The 15,129-nt window shown below is 39.3% G+C and overlaps 1 protein-coding gene across 16 annotated transcripts in view; it reads right to left on the reverse strand.

The window, feature by feature from the left end:
- Positions 1-15,129, reverse strand: part of tjp1a (tight junction protein 1a) — a 131,034-nt gene that overhangs the window by 52,018 nt on the left and 63,887 nt on the right. Inside the window, exon 1 of one of the 16 annotated variants that reach the window (XM_088077090.1) lies at positions 13,752-14,169. The exons of the other annotated variants lie outside the window; for them this stretch is intronic. Within the exon in view, the coding sequence (XP_087933216.1) occupies positions 13,752-13,775 (24 nt within the window). The 5' untranslated portion in view covers positions 13,776-14,169. Of the gene's footprint in view, positions 1-13,751; positions 14,170-15,129 lie in introns of those variants that run through there. 16 annotated transcript variants of the gene reach the window in all.

Here is a 15,129-nt window from a genome sequence, read left to right on the forward strand (position 1 = left end):
TTTACTGAATTAGCTTAAAGAGGGAAAACAGTTTAAAAGTAATGACTAAAAACTGACTAAAAAGGGATGACTTTTCATCAACTAAAACTGGAATAAAACATTTAGGCATAATTTAAACTAAAGTATGACTAGAACTAAATCTGCCAAACTTAATGAAATGTGCATACTAAACGTACATAAGCAGTGATAAACACAGACACACCCACTACACTTTGTTTTTCTGTCTGTGGAAACTAAGTGTAAGCCAAGACATTAAGAAAGATAACCAGATCCAGCACTGGAACCTTTGGATTCATCCAATCACCGCGCACACAGCTATCAGTATTCCCACCCTACCCCTCCCATCACACACACACACACACACACACACGCACACGCACACACACACACACACACACACACACACACACACACACACACACACACACACACACACACACACACACACACACACACACACTGCAGGAATGTGCAGATAAGGAGACAAGGCCCAACTCTCTCTCTCGCTCTGCCTGTTTCTAATTCCAAACGGTTTCCCTCACCTTTTCCTCTCCTCACACTCTGGATCTTTCTGCCTCAACCTCCCTCTCTGTTTCATCTCGACTCGTTTTCCCTTCTTCAGCCTCACTACTATGAACACAAGGCAAGACAAACAACTGATTTAAACTTGATATTTTAAAGGGACTGAGTAAACTTGATATCCGATAACAACAATATGCAAGTATCAGTGACTGTATCAGAGGCTGTGTAAGTGAGTTAAAAAGATCTTGATGCTGTTGCCCCCACGGTTGGCTCCAGAAATTGACTTTTCTTAGCATTTAATTGACAATAAAACAGCAATAACAGCTAGTATCCGCATGGAACTGCCCATGGAAATGCAAACTTTTCATTGCAACATACTATACCAGGTGAACATAACAAGTTGTTAAAAAAACAAAAGACAAGCAGCAGGGTTATATGAGTCCACATAAAAACTGCTCAGAATATAGAAACTTTTAAGTCACTGCTGAACACCCACCTCTTCTTGTTGGCATGTGATTGATCTGAGCATGAAACCTTGATCAACTCCTCCTTTGTGCTGTGATCTGTCATCTGTCATGTTTTTTTTTCTATAGTTCTCTCGTTATACTGTGCCTGTTCAGCACTTTGGCCAACTGCAGTTGTATTAAATGTGTTCTACAGATTAAGTTTGATTTGAATTGAATATGAGTACTCCTGTTGTGGCATGAGTGCTGTGAGGGTAAGGGTTAAGGATAGGTCGTGGTGTGGTGTTTGTATGTGATGCTCTCCACTTCACATTATTTGCAAGTTTGACAGCGGTGAAACTTAGACTGTTTCCACAATGATATGTTTTCTTTTTAAATTCATGACTATTGCTTTGCTTACAACTTGATTCCACAATACCTCAGTGTCTGGATCCTCTAAAATGGAGTCCTTTCAAAACACTGCTGACTCCCATTTAGTTTGGAGGAGGAGACTTCTGGAAACAGTGATGCATTTTCTCCTAAATTGGGTCTTATTATTAGTCACAACTGTTAAGCTGAAACATTATAGCTAAGCATAGATATCTTTTGTGATGTTATTATTCTTGTGAGGGTACACCTTTCATGACTTCCTCTGGCAACAGATAATGCACTTTGCCGGTACAGCTGAAATATGGAGCGAGATTTGCATTACAATGATTCAGAATTTGTTTTCCTTCACCGAGCCCGCCTTACATTCATAATAGATTTAATAATAATAGACTTGATTTATAATGAACTTTACATTTGAAACAAATTCCTACAAATATAATGTTACTTTCAGTACCAGTTCCACTTCATTTTCTGTCCAAGCGCAGAAATCTCTGGTCTTACCTTTAATATACTCTGTGGTATTTTTTCTGTAATTGCGATACTAGCTGCTAAGTAGACACTGCTTCATGTTTACACCAGCGTGCATGCACAGTGTGTTTTTCTGAAATAATGCTAAAACGCTTGTGTATATGGAGATTGTTTTTGTTTTAAGACGGCGTTTTAGATGAAAACATTAGTGTGGATGTGGCCCCACTGTGCCACATGGGTAAGCAAGCACACACACACACACATATTTAACAAAGGGGTGATTCAGCGAGGGTTCTTTCAGTCTGCTCATGTTTGTCTACCTCCAGAGTACACACAGGATGACCAAAATGAACTACTACCAGCAAGGACATATGCAGAGAGCCTCGTCTGCAACAATGTAACTAAAAAGACTACACGTGACTATAGTGTTAGAGCAGCATTTAAATGTTCAAACATGAACTTGGAGCAGCAGACAGTTGGAATACTCGACAGAAATAATAACATTATGACTTTCAAATTTCAAGTTGCACAACATCTATTAAGCTACGCAATTCTGAACCACAACTCATAGTCTGTACAATCACATGGTGCCAAGCCCACTCAACAGCATTCCCAAGCCTTCTGAGGACTTTGCTACAATAGGCATGTTGTGGGGCAGAATCTATAGTGAATTAATGAGTTACTGTTGGAGCGGCCATTTTCCCAGCACTTAACTGGCAACATAATTACCATTCCCCCCAGAGATGAGAGATAGGGCCGGGGTGCATGCATTCTTTAACAAGATGCACAAGCACAGAGAGATAATACATGAATGACTTCTAATGACATCTATAAAAAGACCTCCTCAACACCCCTACTAGAGAGGAAGCTTACACCCTGTGATGCACCTAATGAACTAATTACAATGTGCAAAGAACAAATCTGTAATGAAATCTTACCATCCTGTTATTCAGTAGTGTACATACTATAAGTGAGTGAACATCATTATGCTATTTTCAGAAGCCTGGGAACTCAAAGTTAGAAAGGAGAGAACACGTCCTTTACAGTATCTGTAGATACCAAGTAAGAGTTTTGTTATGACTACAGTTGTATAGTGGTAAGTTATTATCAAATAAGCCCACATAAAAAAGGTTAAATAGGACTGACAGCTGAACAGGTCTGTATTAACAAAATACAACCGGCATCAAAGCTTTCCTTTGTTGATATCTGTGAAGAAAAAAGTTTTTTCAGTCACAAACAGCAACACAACAGAGAACTGAAGCATCTGCAAATTGGCTCTGAAATAGGGGTGTAACAATGTGTGTATCCATGCTAACCCTTAACAGCCCTCGCTGTTATGCTATTAACTTAACAACTGCTAGCCACTACCTGTTTACTTTGAGTTTTTACTTCCCTTATCCATACCTCAAGCAGGAGAAGAGAACTTGGAGGAGTGACAGTGTGGATCTTTAATCAGTAACAGAATCAGTCATGTTTGATTCTCTATGCCGACGTTTCCCAAACTTTTTTAAACGGGACCCTGAGCCACCCAACCCCCACTGTAACATACATACTGTATATGTACACAGATGAAAATTAAAATTTGCTTATATTCATATACAAGGAAAAATGAACAAAACAAAATAAACAAAAAAGAGGTTGCAGGCATTTTAAAGGAATATGTAAGCATGCTGTGATGTGGGGAGAGATCACAACCCGCAGAACTGACTCAGCTGACAGGCAGTTTCGGGTCCTGTTTTGCTGTAAACCAGAAATGTGAGACCTAGATGACACATATATGATATATGTTATGGGCATACCACTAGGCCTGTCGTGATAACTACTTTTGTTTGATTTACGAAATTGATTTTTAATTTCACTCTCTCAGCAAACAATGACCTTTTAATTTTAAGGCATATTCAAACATCAGACTTGGAATATGAAAAAAATATTTAAAATATTCAAAAATACTCTTTAAGCTATTAACAATTTGCAGACAAACGCCCTCACATTGTCTATCTTGCAAAATAAATAAATGTACTGAAACATTTCTGTAACTCGACCTTCATCGTCATTTACTTATTCTGCAAGTTACACAATGTGCAATTTGACTGCAAACTGTATCGTATTCATCCCTCTCTGCCCTGCCCCCATTACACAGCAAAGGCAGAACTCTTCATGAGTTCTTTTTTTTCCTCAACAGTAGTTTGTGGGATTTGAGTGGCAGAGTGGATAATTGATCGGTTCATCCGATTAAAGCTGATCAGATCAGATCGATGGATGAGCGAAGCAGCTGCTGCAGAGACAAGTGAAAGCATACTTTGAGACTGTTCACAAAGATTGGTTAAGTTTCACTTTCACTGCACCTGCTGTTCTGCTGCTCCGTCTGAGCCCCAAGTACGCTGCGCGCTCCGGGAGTGTGGTGCAATAATAACCGAATGCTATGTATGTATCCAACAGTGCTCCGTATAGATTGGTCCAGCTCCAAAAATATTAATTATAACCATGGCAGCAGATGCTATCATGGTAGGCCACCATATAAATAAATGTGCGGGAAACCCTGGTAGTGTACTGTCTTTGGTGATCTTGTTTCATGATACAGAAGGGCAGTTGAGCACATATGCAAGCCAATATTTAGGCAAGATGCTGTATAGCAGATTTAGAAAAAGTAAAAAGCAGAGAATCTGCACATGAATAATAGTTCTTTAACTGAAGACTGCGTGTTTCAACTCTAGCAGCTTAAGCAATCCAACAAGCAGAAAACAGTGGATCTGAGGCTTGCTAAGATGAATCCTTGAATGTAGAAAACACTACACAGGTTGATAAAATGAGTTACATGAATTACTTTTCCATACACTGTTTTACTTTACGCCAAAGCAAAAAAAGAAACAAAAATGTGGAGAGATATAAATAGAGAGGAAACTGTTTAACTAACAAAAGCAGGAGATAAGGATGACCCCAGAGTTGTTTGCAGAAAATACAATCAAATGATGTGCTGTTTTGTCTAAGGTGATGGGAGGCGGAGTTCAAAGCGTATGTAGACCAGATTTATATTTAGCAGGAAAACATTTCTATTGTCAGACAAAATGATAGTGAATTGATTAAACAGTAAAAAGAGGCTTCTAAGAGAAAAAAGTCCCTTGACAGAAGTCTGAGATCTGGTAGCGGACAATGTCTCCCACAGGCTGATGACCGTTTCCCAGACAGAAAAGACTGTGCTGTACTCCCAACACTGCCAAAGATAAGCAAATGAACACACAACAGTATGTGTATGAGTGTGTGTGTGTGTGTGTGTGTGTGTGTGTGTGTGTGTGTGTGAGTGTGAGTAAATGCATGTAGGGCAAAGAGCCTTGGGATGAATCTGTTCCAGCCTCTTTCTCTCTTCCCTAACCAGCTGAGCCACGGCTGCCACATGCACTCTCTCTTGTCCCTCCTCTCTCTCACTCTCTCTGTCTCAGACACACACAACACCCTGTGTCAAATCCCCTATGCCTGCAGTGGGAATGATAAATCCCTGCAGAGACCTGCCCTGCCCTGACAGAAAGGATGCAGGGCTGGCTTGGAGTGTCCTAGCTTTGATAGGCTGGCTGTTTCATGAGGAACAAGGGACGAACCAAGACTCAGGGTAAAATGACATTTCCATCCATACCAGTCAACAAGTGAGTGAAAGGTGGTGGATCATCCTATTCCAGTAGCTCACATGTTTCTGCAAACAAAAATGTAGGCAGAAGTCATAATGAAAGGCTAATGCCAGTCTGGTGTTCCTGAGGAGGAATCTGCGATTCCATATTTAGACTGTCAGGTCAATATCAGATTTAAGACATTGGCAGACCAGTGCACAGTCCATTCCCAGGTGTTTTTTGTTCTGCCTGCTTGTTTGGTTCAGTTTTGACTGATATACTTTGCCGATTTTCAACTAGCTTTGCATCAAAACAATGTAGGTAGTATGTGTAGATAAAATGTGGTAAACCTTCCTCTTTTTAACCAGTGCCCAGATATTTCTCCTCAGCCCCTGTCGAGACTCATCCATGTGATGTAATTTACATTATGGCAGAGCACTGAGCCAAAGCTCTGCTCCTAGCGGGAAGAGGACCCACTGCTGTCGGCCATGGTGCTCTCCACCTCCAGCCGGAGCTCCAGCTGCAGGTCGAAGGTGGCAGCGAAGCAGGATATGAATCTGTTTGCAGCAGGCTGCCCAACTGTCTAATATAAAGACATCAGTATCAAATTGAGACAAATTCATAACTGTAGTCATGAACATAGCAGTCCACTTCCATGTTTTGGTATAGTTGGTGTTTACACCTGATGCGTACCTTACAAGAGAGCACATACAACATACACAAGACCAACTTTTCAAGAACACTTAGGCAAGGATCAGTCTACCTGGCCAAGTAAGGTGTGCTGTGTTTGCACTGATCAAACCAACTGGATTTTGGGGTCAAGTGTAGTCAGATCTGGGCCTGGCTCCCTGATATCAAAACCCCTTAACTCTAGAAAAACCCATTTGAAAACTGATTCAGCACTGTAAGATTAAAATATGGCCGACAAACAAACACTTCGATGAAAGCATACATTTCTACCTCAAAAAACTTCCAAACCTTGCTGAGAACTACTAAAATCTGGCACTGAAGTATTATTATTGACTACTGATTATTTGACTACATGGCCCACTTCCTGTGTCCTTTTTTCCAGAAACTGATTATGGTGAAAAGTTGAGAAGAAATAAAAGCAACAATTCAGAACCACACCCATGTTATTCCCCAAAACCTCAGCCAGAAACCAATGACAGCCAAGCAATTGATGCACTCATCCAATAAAGTGTTGGAAAGGCTTGTTTAAATGTTTCAGTCAAGCAGATAGCTATCAATCTATTGCATAGTTTAGTTTGAATAACATCCCCCTTAAAATGTACTGCGCATGGCATTGCCAAACCACAATGAGCAGATGAAAATGTTGTGGATGTTTTGCGAGACTACAGCTAGTTTTTTCCACAAACATCCTTGACCAACACTGGACAAGGAAATGTACTCCACCCTATTTTGCTTTTGCCTTTAAATAAAATAGAAGCTGATGCTAAAGAGCTTTATAACACAAGAAGCCCAAAAGCTATAATGCAGTGATTATAGGAGAGAAGCAGTCTTTTAAGATCTGCCATGTGATTCAGATTATAGCCGGTGCATCCCTCCCTCCCACTCCTTCCTTTCTCCATTTCACCCCTCCAATAACCCCTCCTCATATCACCTCCTCCCTCAGAAGGCATTTTTTGTTTTCCTTCGTTTTCTCTCTCTGCTATCCACCTGCCTCCTGCTGTGTGGATCTGCCCTGAATTTCCCTCCAGGAATGAAAGGATAAGCAGGTCAGATGTCCTTGATAACTGCCGCACTCCAGAGTCTCCTGGCATTGAAACAACACAAAACAGCTGCTTTCTCTCAGAAGGTGATACTTCAGTAACAAGGAGCTACTTTTGATAATCATAGTCCACTCTCTTATCTTTTTCAAAAATTGTTGGAAATGGAAATTAAATCTTGGCATCTGGACATAATCATACTTAAAGGGATAGTTAAGATATTTTTACGTGAAGTTGTATGGGGTACTTTTCCATAGACAGTGTATAACAGTCAGCACACCTGTCCTTTAGAGAAACAGGCTTAAGTCTGACATGGAAAGCAAGTCAGATCAACTGTTGGTAAGAGGTCAGCAAGAAATTACAGCCACCTAAATAAAGTCCCAATTAAAAAAATCAATATCAGTTTAAGTGTATGCTATATTATACGAAAGCGTATTGCTGTCACTCTAGAACATAAAAATATGGATCAGTATTATGTTGATACGTTTATTGTTATGATATTTTCACAGTATAACGCGATACACTTATCACATTAGAAGGGGAAAACTTTCGAGTGTTAGAACAATGCAATCATCACATTATAACATAAACATGATAATTTATATTGTTAGAATAATAAATGTATCACGTTATAATGTATGTTACGTTTATTGTTCTTAGAATATCCGTTTATCTCAATATATATATATAATAGCTGCTAATAATGGTCAATAATCTGTATGATGTTCTATAATGATGAATGTGACCATGAAGATGGTTTTAAGGTACATGTGATGAATTAGTGGTACAGGCACTATTAATTAGGGGTGTAACGATCCATTGATCTGGACTGATAAACCGACTAAATAAGCAACAATTAAGAAACATCGATGCAAAGTGTACATCGAACCGTGTCATCCTCTTTTAGATGCGTTTTTAGTTTGAAATTCTGTGTCACTGTCACACAGCGTCCGGCAGATGGCGAGCAGCCAAGAGAAAGATGATGAGGAGAACGCCGTTTACTTGGGAATAAATCATCAATGTGGAAATGTTTTGTTTTCGGAGAGACTGAGTTAACAGACGGCGCACGTCATATGTCAACAAAAGCCGTACTGAGGAAACACGACGTACCTGCAGGGCCACTTCACTGACTTTTTGCTAACGTTACATTAGCTGCTCTGTTTACATTTATTGTTCTAACAATATAAGTTTTCACATTATAACGTGATAAGTGTATTGTTAGAGCAATGAACTTATCATGTTATAACGTGAAAATATCATGTTATAACAATAAACACATTATAATGTCATTTTTATATTCCAGAGTGGCAGCAATACAGCTTGTTTGTCTTATTGTGTGACTTTGCCGTTTGCAAGGATTAATTCCGGTTCACCAAAGTCTCACAATGACATAAGCTTACATGTTCTGCAAGCTAAAATTACTGTTTTTCTAAATGGAGTCTGGTGTCTTTGGGCGTGAGCATACATATAGAACTGAAGCCACCTGTCAAAACGGGCTATCTGAAGGAAAGTTAAAGCTGTAAAAATCCTCTGAATGTCAACAGACATCTACTATATGCAATAAAATGCTTATGGATAAGTACCCCATACAACTCCACTTCAAAAATCATCAATATCCCTTTAAGTTTACTTTGTTTGCATCTTTGGAGTTAAAACTCTGTCATGGTCCATGGATGCATGCCTGAAGATTTGTTTTTGAAAAAATAAATTACATACTTGTGTTAAGATCCAGAAAGGTCACAGCTTTGGAAAAACTAGCCAAAAATCTTAAGCCCAGCTGAACAAACAAACCCCCAACTCTTGTCTTCATCTTATACACAGAGATAGCAAACACCTGCGGTCCTTTAGGGCTGGGGGACTTTGATTCAAGGGCCTATAATCAAAGAATTGCCTGTTGGTGTAAGCAGGAATAAGCTAGTGTGCTGTATGTAGTATAGGTGTGTTTTACATTTCATATTTTTACACTGAAGCTGGTCGCTTTTGGGGTTTTTGACTCATCCTCCCTCAAACTGTTGGGCAGGCTATGCTGTCTACAGTGAGCCAGACTGCACCGATCACCCTTTGCCATGTGCTGTCCTCAAAATGACCTTGATTTTGCCCAAGAGGATTCCCCTTGACATTTTCAACACAGCTTCTCTGTGACATTTAATATCAATAACCCCTCTTCTACTGCCCATTGCACACATGACCATCTTGTATGAGTCACATTTAACATATTGAAATGTAGGCATGTGAAGCCCTTTGGGGAGTGTATCAACAGAGGACTGGATAAATGCCTTATAATCTGATGATGTAAGTCCTTGTCACAGACTCCAGACATTAGCCGTTCCATCCTCTGTTTATCACTTGACACATCAGCCCTGACTCTCCAAAAGGACGGGGAGCCTAAGACACAGAACAAAAACACCACCAAGAGTCTTTTCCTCTCTCTAGCACTTGGTCCTCTAATTACATTTCCCTCCTTCACTGATGTAAATGGGGATGTGTAATCATCAAAGCAAAATAGAGGCTGTTCTTGGCCCGCTGTGCAACTCTAATTAATACAACCTCCTTCATCAAATGCATTTTCCGCTTATTTCAGTCTGTCTTCGCAAAACACGAGTCTAAAGGCTAGAGGGACTGCTGATGCTCTAAATTATGTTTCTTTTTTGTGTTGCATTCACAAAAGTAAACAGGAATGGCTAAAGGCCAAAGACAAAGAAGAATGAGGCCAGCATTTACTGTAGTGAAGAGGAGTTCATTTCAGCTCATCCAGTTTTATATCAGTGAAATGATTGACTTGTTTGAATAGACATGTAAAAAATAACCACTCAAATTCAGATTTAATTAATTAAATGACACTAACAAAAATTTGATTGGTAAAGATTGCATACAATTATAGTAATCATTGTAACATATGTCAACTATATTATTCTGCCTTTTAATGATGATCAAATTAAACACTTTGTTACTCCACTGCTTAGGTGTCATCCTGTCATCAAATGTCGTTCTACCAGCACAGCCAGACTATCGTCTCTGTGTCTCGCTCTCCCAGCTTTGATAACACTGTCCTTTCCTCTCTCCTTGGTGCCAGAGCAGGAACTCTGGCACCGCAAACTCTGGCACTGTCTTCATAGAAACACATCCTCCTCTAAACAGCAATTAAAGCATAAACTGTTATTTTGTAGAGTAGATCTGTTGTGACATGAAACTAAAGGCATTCTGCTTTCTCTCTGTTCATCCTTTTTGTTTTTGCCACAAGCGTCACAATTCAGTGAATGCTAAATATTTACTGAAACATAATACTAACCAAATGACCCAATGTTGCGAAATAATAGCACCTGTGACTTCTGAGACATGAAGTCAACACACCTATAGATGTTACTCTATTCCTGAAAAACCACCCCGCAACATTTTATTACCGTTAATCATTAACTGTAGCTTTACGCGGTATGTGACTAATACTGGTGTTATGGCAGATGACAACAGCTCATTGGGTGGGAGAGGAAGAATGAGTGATGAAGCGCAGGAAAGGCTAACATAGTGGAGGGCAAGTCATATCTGTTTCACAGATAACTTATGGTAGGTCGGTCTCACTAGGACCAGCTTTGGATGCCTAATGTGCCTACTGTCTTTGCACTGTTAGCTAATCAGTGCTGTGACCCCTGAATAGGTCTTGTGTCTTTAAAGAGAGGCACCTCTACTTCTATTTCTTCTCAATATTAAGATCTGTTTGTATAAGAAACCCCCCATGAAAACCTCACTGATGCTGTAGGCTAGTTGTTGAATGCTAACAAAATACTTACTTTCATTTGTTTTTCCTTTGAATGCGTGTCTCCTTGTATCATTCTGTGTTTTGCAGGTCTGTGAATGTGGCAGAAGCTGATAAAATTGATTCAATTTCAAAGCGCCTGATGTTCTAATTGTTAATGGTAACCATTTTGGAATCAACATTTTGTAACACGATAACATAACGTAATTGTAATACTAAGTTATGATTCCGCTTGCAGACAGTATTACCGAGCCCAAACCAATGCGTACACACCGGATGCATAAAAAATTGCATTGCAGCGCTCGGCGGCGCTCAGCCCGAATCTGTCCGCATCTTTGCATTGACTTTGAACGTAAACGCGGTAGCTTAGAATATTTCAGCTTTTCATAAAAATTCCCTTCATGAAAATTAACACTGCATGAGTTAGACTAGTGAAACAGGTTAGCTTGTGAAGGGGACAAAACTTCCATTTTTTTCTTTAAAAAACATATGAATGCAAAGTTGGCTATAACTGACATAAAGCTTTCCTATCATTAGAAAACACTGACCTTTAATTCATCACCTGAACAATTCTCTGCTGTCCAACAATCACAACCAAGGCACCACGCAACATGACGTCTTCCACTCCTACGTTCCTGTTTTAATTTTCATCCAACTGATAGTAGTCTGATGTGGTCTCATTTGTAGTGATATTGAAGCCTCTGTTAATCTACTATTATTGCTTTTTAAAAACACTTCACAAAACACAGTGCAGAAAAGCTTTCGTTTTGAAACAGCAACAGAAACTGTGGTCTAAATTACTAAAAATATTGGCTGTGCTGAATCAAAAGATCAAGATCAAGATTACATCAAGATCCTGACATTTTCCAGCACTTCTTTATAGAGCTATCTGTTCAGACTCTTATTATCATGTTTTCCTAAAGGGAAACCACTCACAATGGTTTCACCTTTAATTGAAAGCAAAAAATGCTTAAAAGTTCTAGTCCTACTTGTTGCAACGTTTTAACAAAGATTTCAAGAAAATACAGGATGATAGGAAATTGAAGAGGAAATACTGGAATTACAAATGAGCACAGGAAACGCTTTTGGCTCATTACCAAGTGCAAGGATAGTACAGTAGTATGGTTTATGTCAAGGTGTGACCAAGGCCATTGGTTACAGTACAGCATAACGTCACAAGCTGACACGACAGAGCTGGTTTCGTCTAACTGGAACAACCAACCAAACCTGAATATCAACACCTCTGTTAGACAAACACAGCACATTCCTCACTTGTCAAACTGAAAAAAATAAATCCCTTATTAGTAAATGACTATTGAATACTCTAATTTGAAGCTTGAGGCACTTAAAAAATCTATTCACTACAACTTTTTTCTAGTACTAATTGCTAATTTTATTAATAATTATGTGTTAAAAAAAAAAAAGTTGAGGAATATAGAGGTCACCTATGGATGAAAACCTACAGTATTTGTAGACTGTTCTGCTGTTAATCAGCACCTGGCCTAACCCAGTTTTCAACTATTTCTGCAGGGATGCTTCATTAATTACTTAAAATCTAAATAGAAATATAGAAATTGTTTAAGGCTTGACAGATATCCCTCTGGCTGTTTCTAACTAATGAACGGACAGCACTTACACACAGCAGGGACAGTGCTGCAGGCAAAAAAAAAGAAACAGCCTATAGTAAGCTAGTGGTTCTCTAAAGTAGGTTTTGTGGATCTCAACTAGGACTTGAAGTGAGTGAATGAGCGTCCCAAATTTGTGAATGTTCTAAGTTATATAATATAAATAACATTATATCTAGTGTGAGTTCATTTACCTTAAGTCACAAGTTTGTTTGAAAAGATCTTACTTCAGGTAACAGGTGGCTCTTTCTCCCTGATTTTATCATCTCATTAAAATCAGTCTTTTATAAAACATAAACTGCACAAACTTAACATTAAGTATTGTGCAAAAGTCTTGGGCCACCTTGAACCTTGTAAGGTTATAAATCATAATATTTAATTCTCAGTAGTCTCCGTACTACATAGACAACCAGAATATCCACTTGCATGTCTTTAACTCATAGACAGTACGAGATTTACAATAATAATTTTGGTATATTTAAACCAGGTTGCATTCAAGACATGTCCAAAGCTTAATAATGTTTTTTTTAACTACCTGTTAGGGTTGTACCATGTTTCATGCTAAATACTGACTTCAGTTTGTATCTTAATGAGGAGTGCATATAAATACACACACACACACACACACACACACACACACACACATATATTTATATAAATTTGGCTTTCATATGGTAAAATTAATGAAATGTAGTTTGTTTATTGACTTTCATTGCTGTAAAAAAAGGATTAATTTGCAAAAGTTCTCAGAGGCTCATTTAGTTATTAGATCCATGGGGATATGCTGCTACCTTTTTTTAAAAATAAACTGTTAAGTTATGGACTACTAGGTATCAACAGGTAGCTGAGCAAGAGACCTACTATGAACACAGCTGGGTGACTTATCTGAGACTGCTTATCAGCACTAGCAGTCAGCTTAAGTGAGACTATTTTGAACCCAGTACAGTAGAAACAGCATGGCTGGTTGTAGGCTATGTTACTAGGTGTAGATTTCACAATAACCCTTAAAATAAAAACACTCAAACTCTTACTCTCTCTCCAACACACACAAACAAACACCACCGCCATTAGGCATACTATATTACTACTAACAACAAAGTTATATAGCTCAACTCCAGCACCATTTTCCTGTTTAGCTAGAGCTAGCTTTTCAGTTCATCACATTAGCTACACAAGCAAGCAGCATAACGTTGGTACAAAACACTTTATCCGGCCAGGTTACCAACCTTATTTGAAGCTTTGTTGGACATTTTACACTCCTATTCCGCTCCAAAAGTGGCAGGTTAAAAGTTGTTGGTGTCTTTGTGTTGATAATCACTTGCGGTATTTCCTTTCCAGTTGAATTTTCGCCCAGCTGCCGCCACGCCGGGCTACGTTGTTATTTTATTTTATCCAGGACGACGGGAAACATGTCACGAAAAGCCGAGTGGAAAGTCCAAAGTTCATTATCTTATCTTCGCTGCCTGAAACTCTAACGTTAGTCCAGTCAGGTGCCGAGTCATGGAAGAAACTCGTGTTGGAAAAAATATGAAATAAGACCACCTTGATTTGACGTTTAGTCGCTAACCTCTGGATGAAAAGTTGGGGAGAGTAGGCATCACTCGGACGGTGTGCAGCAATGGCAGGCTGAGTAAACCTCTCCCTGCTCTGAGCAACGGCCGTGTCGTGTCTGGGCGGAGCGGACCATTGTATGTACAGAGGGGTGCAAGACTCTCGAAAAACGGGGGCATTGTCCGCTGACCGGGAAAAGTCTCCCCTAATATGCATTTTATGTTATGCAACACACGATTATGTATCATAAATTTCCAGTCTTCTCTACGCGCTGTTACTTATCTATCTTTATCAGGTTTTAAAAAGTCACCACCCCTGTTATCCCAGGAAAATAAACAGTCCGGGATACAATAAGAAGAAGCGACGCCGCTGTCCCTGCTGATGCTGAATGCTCACTTTCACTGTGTGGTGATGGTGACTGTTGTCTTGGTGTGTTACACAAGGACTAGTAGCCTCAAAATCACAAGGGTGTTGAGAAAAAACAAAGCCTATATTCCGTTAAAAAGGAGCTTAAATACTGCTCGGTAAAATAAGAATAAAAACAGGCTACATAAAGCCTGTCCTCACAACAAAACAGCAGTATATGTGAGCAGAATATTTAAAAAGTTAGTTGCATAAGAAATGACCAAAGCTGTTTTCATTCCCCGTGTTTATGGGAGTCCTTTTGAATACAAAATGAGTCAACAAAGTAAACAGAGAATCCTTTGGGGCTGTACTTTATATGTCAGAGTAGGGGGGTGGCTGCTGTGTGACTCCCCCCCAGAGCCACAAATATTATCCTTTGTGCCTCCCTGAGTGACTGGGGGAAAATTCATGACCCTCCCTCCACCATAAATAACCATATTTCACTGTTTCTAGCAATGATAAATGGTGTGTTGATCATTCAGGAGGTTTTTATTGGGAGCCAAATTATCCACAGCGGACTCTTCCGCTCCAAAACAAACAGAGCAGGCAATTAAAACAGCTATTAACACCAAATGAAGCAGTTTCACGTTAAAATCAGTGAACTTCTGTTGCAGTTTGGCATCTTGGGGACAAGCTGCAAGTCCTCAA

This window comes from Plectropomus leopardus, chromosome 1 (genome assembly GCF_026936395.1).
Source record: "Plectropomus leopardus strain MGB_pleo_1.0 chromosome 1, ASM2693639v1, whole genome shotgun sequence".
In the NCBI taxonomy this organism is placed as follows: domain Eukaryota; kingdom Metazoa; phylum Chordata; class Actinopteri; order Perciformes; family Serranidae; genus Plectropomus; species Plectropomus leopardus.